Raw genomic sequence first — 11,742 nt, forward strand, 5'->3', positions numbered from 1 at the left:
GATTTCCCCCCTGCTGAATTTTAACAAGTAATAAAAACACTAAATTTGCAACTAAAGGTTGGTTTGAAAGCAACAAATGTTGCTGTCACAGCAGTGTGAGCACTAACAACACAATGACACACTTGTGGAAACTCTGTCAATGGCTGGTGGTCACAAAGGTTTACACAACTGTAATGCAAACAGTCGGCCACACAGAACATTATGTAAGACCCCAGGTTTCTAATGAAATTTACACACGATTATTTCTGCAAGGCACATTTGCTTTTTTGCAGCTTCTCCCTCATTTGAAATAACCCAAATTGATGAATGAGCAAATAATCAAAGCAGTTTTTCAATGTTATTAAAGAAAAATAAGCAGAATCGTTTTTTTAACTTTTAACAAAAGGATAGAAAATCATCAGTCAACTTATTATATTGGACTGATTCATAATGCATGGGCTGGTAATAAACATAAATGAAAACCTTCCTGCGTCACCTTATCAGAGGATTTAAATCTATCCAAATGGTCCTGCTGCCTGGGTTCAGATCCAGCACTCATTTGCAGCAGGCTTAATCTCTTTTGGCAAAGACTCATTAAGATTTCTAAAGACAGAAGGAAGCTGAAGTGGGTGATCCAACATTCAAACTGCTACCAATTAGTATGAGAAGCTGAGGTATTTCAGCTGATAATTTTGTCTGATACTTCTAAAAATCAGAAGTATCGTTTTGTCCTATCAGTTGTCCCTATAGTGAAAATATTTAGAAAATATTAGCAAATAAGCGGAAACTCCGTCTTCTTTTCTGGAATTTTTGGATTACATTTTTACCTACTGGTTGATTTTCTTTCGACTTTCTTTCTTTCAGCTAAGAAACTAACGGCATTTATTTATTTTGTCTTGATAAACACTGTTTGCTGTTGTTTCAATACGAATCAGAAAAGATCCGAGGTGCACATGAAGGCACCGCGGAGGAGGCAAGTCTCTGTTGCTATTGGCACTCATTTGTGTTCCTCAAAACAGTCCCCGCCTCCAAACTATTCAAAGGAAACAAGAGAAATTGTAGTTAGCTCCACGCTGAAGCTCCAAATTCGATCAGCATCTCCCTCGGCAGGTTTCAGACTCTGTGGGAGGACACCAAGAAAGTTATTTTTACTTTTTTCAGTTTTCATTTTCAACAACAATGACGTTCAGGAGGCTGAAGAAGGTGAACTCCAATGGACCGGACAGCGGTCCCGCATCTCAAGACGACATTTATTTCCCTTCGTCAAAGTCGGACAGCTGCAGGACTATGGACACACCGAGCAACTCCTCGGAGGTTTACAACTACAAGACCCTGGCTTACTCGGGGGGGACGCTGCCCAGAAACTACAAAAAGGTATTGCTACTGTTCCTTTTAAAAGTTTATTAGCTGAATGTACCTGCAAAAGTTTATTTTTTTGGCAGGTAAACTAATAAATTAAAGTTTTTATTAAATTTATTTAGTGCTTTTTTTAACTTACAAGGCAAAAACCATTTACACAGTAATTTCTGTATGTTTCCTATTAGTCCTTTTATTATTTAAGCAGAGACTGTAAGCTTATTAAAAGGGTTATCAAGTTATTGTATCCAGTGAGTGGCTGGTCGGCGCCACACAGGACATCTTATAGCAGCCCATCTAGGGGCAAGGGTGCCCACCCAGACTCTGAATCTTATGTTGCATGAAACAGACTTCGCCCATGTTCTTTATGCCTTAACATCTTTATTTAGATGAAAGTGATCTCTAAGATTAAACACATGACTCATGACTGATAAGAGTTTTAGTTGAGAACAGGTAGATTGTTACAAAAGCAAATTTGCATTTGATGATTCATAGAAAGTTTGTCACTGTTGTCATTTTAACAGTAAGTTGCATCAGAGCTACAGGATGCGCTACAGAGTCCGGAGGGACGTGCTTATTTGTTTAAAACTTACAGCAGTTAGTCACAGCATGCAGATCACCTGCCCGGATCTTTCGCTTCGGGCTGTTTGTCTTCTTCCTTCCCTGAGCTGTTTTGCAGTTAGGGACAGCCGTTGACTTTGGGGCAGGTAGGTGGGGGTGGGTCAGCATGAGGATCAGTGTGATCATTGTTATTCACATCACCTGCCGTGGTTTGAATGTTGTGGCTGATTGTGATCTGATTGGTTATAAATTGGCCCTGAGTCTTCTTATTTCAGGGGAAATGATTTTAACCCGTGGCCTACATATTAGTCTGGATTTTAGGAACGGTTTCTGACAGCCCTCATCCTTTAGTCCATGTTGCGTAATGCTTAATGTTTATACTGTAAATTTGTTTGGCTACTGCATCAGTCGCTTTTATTTTCCTCTCATGAAGCTGATTTCAGTGAATTCTGTTGCTCAACTTGCTTTGGAGTTTCTGCCCAAAGAGCACATCAGAGTTGGAAAAACTCCTTTCACAGTGCCCTGTTGTGACTGAGGCATAGTTAAACCCACACACATACGCTAGTGCGCCGGGTTACAACACAGCATTGTGTACACTCGGGGATGGAGATCCTGCTTGAGCCACCCCTGTTGGTCTCTCTGGGTATTTGGGAATAAATGCACTCATTGAGACTCCTCTGGGTCAATTCTGTAAGTGTTGGGACATAAAGAAAGCAACATTTTACTACCCAGAGAGACTGTAGCACAAAGCAGCCTTTCATTGGAGCAGGATTTGAAAATGATTGAGCTGGAACAGAGGTGGATTGATTCAAGTGATTTTAGTGGAGCCTTCTGGACAGATACCTGCCTTATTTACACAGTTAGGTGGGGCGGGGACCTGAACTGCTCCTGCTGGTGAGTTGGCTTTTCTCTCAATGCTGTTATTGTGCTCACCTCTGTGTCTTATTTGCTTCTTTTAATAGACTGAACTTGGTGTAAACAGCGCTGCAGTTTTTAGATTGGTTGACAGTTTGTGCCTGAAGGCAGCCAATTTGCTGTTATGCTTGTAGGTATGCGTGCAACTTGTTTTGATGTAATGAGTAAACAGAGCAGCAGTCACGCATTTCTGGTTTTGTCAACAATATCTCCATGCTGGTATGCAGGTTAAGTAGCTTAACAATACCAAAACACTCTTGGCTCATTATTCGAGACGACTGGATGGACTGGCCACTGATCGCTGAAGTGCTCAGTAGGTGTGCCTAGGAAATGCCCGGAGGGGGAGGGGGGGAAATCCTCATGAGTAAACTTGAAGCTACGCAGGTGTGTGACATGCTTCACATCTTGTTTCGTTTTCTCCTTGCAGGGTGGCGGCTTACAGAAGTGGAAACCCCTTACGCAGACGCCAGAACCACAAAGGTACAACATCCCTCATCTTTCTCTGATATTTTTTTTGGACTTTTTAAATTTTTCCCTCTCACTGTGCCTTCACATGAATTTTTTCACGATGGCATCTTCCTCAGAAAAATGATTCAGGGCGAGCAGCCTCATATCGGAGTGACTGGCAGTTGTTCAAACAGGGGGAACACTGATTAAAGCCATTGTTAAGGGAGGTTATAAATATTCATTGAGCCTCACTCCAACAGACCGCTGTACTGTTACTGTACGTCTGCATGTGACGTCCACATGCTCCTGCATACAGAGGAAGTCCTGTGCAGCCAGTGGAGGAGTTTTGTTATGCAGTTTAGTTAAGGATGCAGAGAAACACAGACATTTACCTCTCACTGACTTTCACTCATCCTTCCTCTTGAATTTTGTGTTTGACGTACATAAAAGGCTGTTTTATGGATGCGTCAGAATAAACATCATTAAGCTATGTTCGAACGAGCTCTAAAACCATAAGCCATACTTTTATTATTGGACTGTGCTAGAATAGATTTGCACCATCGTTTATCTCATTCTGGGCAGCCTACTCCATGGTCCCTGTGACAGAAAGGTGATATAAGCCTCTAAAGGATATCCCCGCTCTTTAACATCCTACAGTGTCACACCCTGACCTTATCATTTCAAACTGACCATGTCTAATATAAGCACACACCATTGCATAAATTACAGAAACTAAAGCAACTACACAGACTCTGCTGGCTTTGAAGACTACGAGTTTAGAGATAAAACTAAAAAGCCGTGATTGTGGTTCATGTAACCCCCATCAAATTTAAAAAAGGAAAGGACATTTATGCCTCTGCTGTGTTGGAAACAGTGAAAACTTCTCCTTAACTATATCCTAGTGTTCAAGGCGACATCTATAAATGTCCTATTTTGTCCAAATCGTAGTATAAAACCCATTCATCCGCCCATTGTCGTAACTAAATGTCCCATTCAGGGTCGTGGAGTTGCTGGAGTTGATTCCAGCTATAATTGGGTACACCCTTGACAAACCCCCCCTTGTTTACCCATCGTTTATTGAGATTGTTTGTACCGGTTAACCTTCTTATTTTTCTTGATTCTACAACTGAATCAGAAGGTGAATACCTCCTTTAAGACTAAAAAGAATTAGGCATCAACTGTTAGACCGACATGACTCTTACACGATCACTTGGTCTTTGCACTGCTACCTTTAAAAACGTAAAAGAAGCAGCGTTGGCTGCAGCAAACCCAGAGGAGAGTTTGTCCAGTTAACAGTGACAAAATGTTCCTTTTATCATTTTATTTTAGGAAGGTGGTGGTCCTGGAGAAAAAAGAAGAGGAGGCATTTGGTTTTGAGATTCAGGTAAGTTTGGGAGTGATATTTGGGGGGTTGGAGTGGATTTCTGAACTTCTCGAGTGCCACTTTCACGATCCGCCACTATCTCTGTCCACACATGATAAAACCTAAGTGACAGAAGCTTGTACATCCTGTTCTGTGTAGGAAAGGTCACACATCAGTCAATACATCAATAAACCCGTTGATGTTAATCCCATGACTGTGGAGATGCTTTTATTTGTACTTTTTCTCCCAGCATCTGTATTTTGAGCAGTGTGGTTTATTCACATGCCTTCCATGTAATACCTGCCCCGCTCTGCCCTGCTCAGCAGACAGAAACTTTTCACTTCTGACCTCAGTTTGTCTCTGATCTCACTCGTGTGCCCTGAAGCTCCCTACCTCACAATATCGGCTCTGTTGCTCAGACCTCATTCTTTAAATAGTTTGCTAAATGATTAAAGCGTGCGAGTACATCTTCACATTATCGTGCTTTGGCGGTCTTTTTAGACTTCTTGGACTGAAGTACTTCTTTGAGGAAGCGATATAACTATATTGTTCTATTTCTGGATTTTTGCTGCACGTTCCCACCCTTCCTGACCAGAAGGAAGTGAGATCATGAGGACAAGTTTGATGCTACACAGAGAAAGAGACAGAGAAAGACAAATTTTTGTTTTGTTTTGTTTTTTTTTTTTCTCTCGCCGTCTGCTCTGTTAATACTGGGAGTCGAGGATCGAGCACATCAATGTGATATTTGCATTTGAAACAATATTTGCATGGTTGCGTGAGAAGGAAACGAGCAGCAGGATCAGGCTGATTTGAATAGGATACAATCTGTCAGGCTGAATTCGGGAGCAGATAGCCTTTTATAACTTGAATTTTATTTTATGGGATACTTCGTTTTCTTTTTTTCTCTCAGCTGGAAGTTGGTTCTCTTTGTAAGGTAGAAGCTCCTTCAGCAGCAGCATGCTGACTAACAGTTTTGCTGCTAGGGGAAGTCTATGTTCTGCAGTGGTCTGACCTTCTGTAGAGGAGCTGTGGTGACAGAAACTAGGAAGAGCATGCAAATATGTATGGAAGTTACAAAAACGGTTGCCAGAACAACAAAATATTTGGCCTTTGAGTTTAAGTAATGCTCACGTCATGTGGTTAGGTTAAAGTAGCAAATACAACCCAATATCCTGGAGTCAGATTGAAGTTTTCAAAAGTAAATACTACTTGTTATAGGGGACATTTATTACCCCTGAGTAAATGGTAAATGGCCTGCATTTGTATAGCGCTTTTCTAGTCCCTAAGGACCCCAAAGCGCTTCACACTACATTCAGTCATTCACCCATTAGTTTACAGCAATTTCTTGTTGATTTTCCTTTTTTTCCCCCCCCCCCCCACCAGTCTTGTCACTTTTCTCTTGCAGCAGTTAATAAAACCCAACAACTGGTTATGAAATTGGTCATGTGATGATAGAACAGTAAGAGTAATTACAACTGTAATTTGTCTTTTTGTGTTTTATTATCTTTATAGCTGTAGCTTTCCAAATTATTGTTACAGTACTTCCTTTTGACATTTAGTGGTGTATAGTAGTTGATTTGTGAACTGTGATGAGCGGGGCATTAAAATAACTTCAGTGTGGCGCATCAACCGGGCATGTTTCATCAGACGAGGGGAAGAAAACCTCATTTGCTTCTTTGCGTCACATCTCCGCGTGTTCAGTGATATCTTCTTTCCTGCATTGTCTGTCATGACTTCCTCTGCCGGTTATTCAGTGGCTTTTCAGCGTTGCCACATTCATTTACAACACGTATAAGACGGCACCTAGGCTGGGAAAGTTTTTTGTGTGTGTGTGTGAGTTCCTTTTATTCAGTGTGATTTTTCTGTCTCCTTCAGACTTACGGTCTTCACCATCAGGACCAAAACTCTGTAGAGATGTGTACGTTTGTGTGTAAGGTCCACAATGACAGCCCGGCTCAGCAAGCAGGACTTAAAGTTGGTAAGCAAACTTCCTCCTTCTGTATGTTTTCCTCTTTTTATCTGAGCTGTATTTAAGCCTAAAATAACCTGGAGAAAAACTTGAAATAGACTCGAGGGGAAGCGAGCGTGACACGAGGCTTCGGTTCAGGTCGTTGTTTGCCAGCTGACGCTTGTGTAACGTGCGTCAACATAAGCACTCGTGAGTTTCTGTTGGTTGTTTAGGGAAGCACAAAGAAGACTGTATCCCTACTCATTTTTCCCAGTCAACAAACAAGCTGGTGATCGACTACTCACCAATGTGGCAAATGACACAAAAGCAAATTAACTTTGAAGGAAGTGATATTTTTTTAATGTCTGGCTTCCTTCTTAAAAAAACAAAATAAAATGAATTTTAAAAAATGAGAAAAAGAAGTCAAAATTACAAACAGCTAATGTGTTATAACTAATTAATTAAACCAGGAAGTGCATTCATATTTTGTGTTTTTGAGAGACTGGGGAAAGACAAGAAAATATTTTATCAAGTGAATTGTGATTGGTCAGTCACAAGCTGTCCACACCCAGTGTTATGTTTCCATTATGTCAAAAAAAGAGGGAAGGAGATTATGTGCTGCTGCTCTTACCGCCTATTTTCTTCAACCTGCGTCTGTCACTTTAGTTTCACTTCCTAAATTCCTTGCATACTCGCTCCATTGTCCCCCCCACTCTCAGTCTTGCTGTGAACACAATGACTTCATCGCAGTGGGGATTTTTTTTTTTTTTTTTTTTGAAAGGTCAAAGTAGGCTAAAATCTCACAAAAGATGCTGTCACACGAGTATCCACGCCGCATCTTTTCCTGCTTTGATGAAACTGAAGTAGAACTTTGTGACATACGCGACTTTACAGCTACCCAGATGTAAACGGTTTAATGGCAAATAAACGCTTTTCTGCGGTCCTGTGACGAGCCATATGCCACGAAGACGCGAACTAGTCCTCCCACATTTGTCTCGCACATGTGTTGAGGTTTCCTTCAGAAGTGTGCCTCATCTGGCTGCTTCGTGAGGCGCGGCTGGCTAACATACACGTTTGTATATTTGTGTTTGTGCAGGGGATACCATCGCAAGTGTGAACGAAGCCACCGTGGAGGGGTTTCGACACAAGGAAATCGTTCAGCTCATCAGAGCCAGTGGGAACTCGCTCAGGTACACAGACTCACAAAACCCAACAACAGTGGCTTCAAAACACTTTCCTCAGAATTTGTTAATAAGTATGCTCAGTTCATCGCGGTGGCTAAACGCTTGATAGAGCTGACAGGATGCTCACTTCATGGTTCACCTCTCTAACTCTAACAAAAGTGAATGTGTTTCACATGGGAACAGAAACCAAATAAGTTTGAAAGGTAACAGAGGGCCAAATCAGGAAAGATGAGAATAATTTCTCATAAAAATGCCGTTTTGGTTTTGAGATTAACGTCAGAGAGGCGGTACATCCTGAATTCTGTTAAGGTAACATGAAAGATGTTAGTTACAGTTTTTCATTAACAATGCAGATGGTAAACATTTGCACTGGCATGAAACGTGGCAGTTTGCTTTTATTGTCACTTGCATATAGGAAAACAATCAGAAGGTGCTATTTCTGTTTTTGGAGTCCAGGAAAAACGTGAAAAATAATTGAGGTTAACTTTAAAAATCCTTCCGTATTGTACTCGTTTAACTCTCTTAGAATAATTTGTGTGCCTCAGCTTTATTATCTGGCACATCGCCGTTTAGAGTCCTTATCTGTCGGTGTGCTGAGTGGGTGTTTTTAATTTGAACCACACAGTCTTCTTCAACCCCCTTCTCTGCTTGTAAAAGATTAAAAGAAAGTTAGCATGGTGTAAGATTCTCTGAGCTGATGCAGAAGAAGTGAGGCGAACCGCATCAGAGCGCCAGTGTAGACACACTTTACAGACTGACATCATCAAATTATACTTACAGTTCAAGTCAGTAAAAGCTGTTAGAGTGAAAACGAGCTCTGTATGTTCTCTCGCTCATGTTATTTGAACAGATTTGCGGCACTTAAGTGGAAACTGTGTTTCTTGTTCTCCCCCCTTGCTTGTAAACCAAACCCGTTCCTGTTACTAACTTTATGAAAAGAGCCTTTCATATGGTCAAGTTTTATTTATTTATTTTTTAAATCGCTGTTTTCTGCCCTTGTAGTTTTTATGCGCTTCCTGCTACGCCTGTTAACTCTACTGCCTTCTGGTTTTTTGTTTAAAGGCTGGAGACGGTTTACAGTGACTCAATTCGAAAAGCTGAACTAGAGGCCCGGCTGCAGTATCTAAAGGTGAGTTGTTCACTGTTTGTCAGTGGTGAGTCAGAACGGATGAGCGTCCAGCAGCCTCTCACACATGCGCACCCGCTTAAACATTAAGTTACACGCTGGATATAGACACCACACCACACCTCCCTCCCTCCACACCTGTCCCTCCAGCAGCACCGCCACCTGTTACATTAGCAGTTTGTGCAGCAGGCCCACTGATGGCTGCACACATTCTTGACTCGAGCTGCCTGTGAAGTGGCCTTAAGTGAGCGAGCTTTCCCCCAAGATTACAGCAGCTGTCCTTTTTCTAATCCTCAGCGACACAGCTGCCTGAGAGAATAAACCAACATTTTAAAACCTGCTGCTGAACACGACACGTTTGACGCACAAGATGAAGTAAATGTTAATGTGTAAATAAATGTGACGTGGTTGTTGACTCATTTATGAAAAGATAAAAAAAAAAAAAGTGAAATGAGTGAAGGCCGCTTATGCAACGATGACAAGTCTAAACTTCAGTTAACAGTCTATGACATGTAGATTTACCATCTTCAACTCCGTTTTAGTCTGTAGCTTCTAATTCTAGCCACGTGGCATGTTGGTTACCTGCTCAAGCACTGATCTAAACTGGCACCGTATTTTTAATATTATTATTATTTTATTTTTTTGTTTAGTACACCTGTGGTGTGGGCTCAGATGATTTAGCTTTATTGCTTTTAAAGGTTGCACATGAGGGTGGTGGATTTCCTGTCTGTATGTTGTGTTGTTTTGTTTTCCTCTTGTAATCAATTCCAATATCTTGTGTTGTCTTTTAGCAAACGCTTCATGAGAAATGGGATGAATATCGCTCACTGATGGTGCAGGAGCAGCGCCTTGTTCATGGTAGGTGATTTTTTTTTTGGCCTTGTGCAGCTCAACTTGTACATGCATACAGAGTCTGCATTCTTCTATTCTACTTTATTAGTACTTTTTCCACATCCAGACAAGATTCCAAAATGTAGTCAAATTCCAGGTCACACTAAATCCCAAATGTAAAAAAACAAACCATAAATTAATTAAAAACAAGTTCATGTATATGTATCCAGAACATTTTATGTCATCCTGATAACAAACTGTACCAATCACATTACCTCCTTCTTGAGGGGGAGAGAATCAGGATGTGTATGACTGCTGCTTTGCAGGAAGTCCTGATTACATAGTAGAAAACAAACAGCTCGTTGCTATAGTTGGGTGGTCGCTTGTGCAAAATGAGGCAAACAAGACTCACAGAAAATTAAAGCAGTGTTTTTTCATTTATTATTCATGTTTTCTTTACAATTGGTCAGTTTCCCATGTCCTCACGCTGCCCTTCTTCACCGCAGGTATAGTAATGAGTGACGCCGCCTTGTATGAGTCCCTGGAGTCAGCCGGTGTGTATGGCAGCCTCGGCGCTCCTAGCCCTGCGCTTCAGAGAGCCCTGCACTGCACAGGCAGCACCAGCAGCAGCGCCAGCTTTCTCAGCACGGCCACCGAGGATGACCCTCTCTACCAAACCTGCATATATCAGGCGGATGGCAGCGTGGACTCTGACAGTGCAGAAAAAAAGAAAGAACAGTTACCGAAGCTGCAGCGCCTCCGGCCGACCAGCGAGTTCTTTTCAACGCCCAAGACGCAGCTGACCCGCAGCGCCAGCACTCGCAGCTACGTCAAAGGATCTTCGTCGTCGTCGTCCGTTCCGGGGGAGAAGCCGGGAGCCACGCTGCAGAGGAAGCCCAAACAGAAAAGCTTCCGCAGACGCCTCCTCAAATTCATCCCCGGCTTAAACCGACCACTGGAGGAGGAGGAGAGCAAACTGTGAGCGGCAAACTGTTCACAGACAGCAGAACTAAAGACTTAAAGTAATAATTACTGCCAAACTAAAGTGCCAAAGAAAACAGCAAGCAGCCCCAAAGAGTGAAGAATTTAAGACCAAAGTGTATTGGTTCTGTAGTTGCACCTCTTCCTGTTTAAATGGGTAGACCAATGGACATTTAGCTACATTCGGTAGCATTCAGTGTTTTATGGCTGTACATAAGTTGTTGTTGTTGTTGTTGTTGTTGTTGTTTTTTTTTTTTTTTTGTTCTAAGTTATTTATTTATTTTTGCATGTTCAGAATGAAGGATGTCCCAGTTTGTACTGCATGCACAAGTTTAATTTTGACAGCTGAATAAAACACCGATGATCATTGTGACTGCGTTGCAGAACATTTTGTAAGAAAAAACTTTGATAATGACTTCAGATGACTCAGGCTGATCATATTTTGTCTTCTCTACTCGAGGTCACGGTTCCCAAAAATAAAACTTGTGGCTGATGATTATATGCGTATTATTTTGTGCAGAACTTGCTTGAAAAGCTATTTTCCTCCCCAAGCCACAACTGTTTGTGGGAATTGTAGCTGCCAAGCTTAAATTAGTGCCAAGACCCCGAGTGTACACACAATCTGTAATTTCCCCTGGTGGAGATGTGCTCTGCTCCATGTGATGCTTTTAAATATAGTAAGCTTTTATAATTTCACAACTCTTCCACCGTTTAAGAATCTTATCAGCCGAGTTCTGGAGGTTAGCGTGCGGCTTGGGATGCTTTAGGCTTTTTTGTGGTGTGAGATATCCAGAATGGAAGCTGTTGTATCTGCTCTGACACAGTTTATTGTTGTGAGAATGGTGAGGAATGTGCAGAGAAAGGCATGACCCAGAATTCCAAACACAACCGCTTTCTTTCAGCTCCTGCAGGCGAATGCTGATTCCTACTCTTCCACACTACCATATTCCCATGGCGGCTTCAGTTGTCCAAAGGCTCGCTGGGTGTTGGGGTGTGTGAGCGTTTGTTGGGCGGGGGTCGCTTGGAGTCTTTTCATTCCTGGCTCCCAGCT

General features: G+C 41.8%; 1 protein-coding gene across 1 annotated transcript; it reads left to right on the top strand.

The window, feature by feature from the left end:
- Positions 1-1,009: 1,009 nt before the first annotated feature.
- Positions 1,010-11,064, top strand: tamalin (trafficking regulator and scaffold protein tamalin). The gene is made up of 8 exons (XM_026154744.2): positions 1,010-1,353; positions 3,239-3,291; positions 4,588-4,642; positions 6,497-6,599; positions 7,666-7,759; positions 8,816-8,882; positions 9,671-9,737; positions 10,217-11,064. The coding sequence occupies exons 1-8, from the start codon at positions 1,159-1,161 to the stop codon at positions 10,690-10,692; spliced, it is 1,110 nt and encodes a 369-aa protein (XP_026010529.1). The 5' UTR covers positions 1,010-1,158; the 3' UTR covers positions 10,693-11,064.
- The last annotated feature ends 678 nt before the right edge of the window (positions 11,065-11,742 follow it).

Source organism: Astatotilapia calliptera, chromosome 20, assembly GCF_964374335.1.
Source record: "Astatotilapia calliptera chromosome 20, fAstCal68.1, whole genome shotgun sequence".
Classification (NCBI taxonomy): domain Eukaryota; kingdom Metazoa; phylum Chordata; class Actinopteri; order Cichliformes; family Cichlidae; genus Astatotilapia; species Astatotilapia calliptera.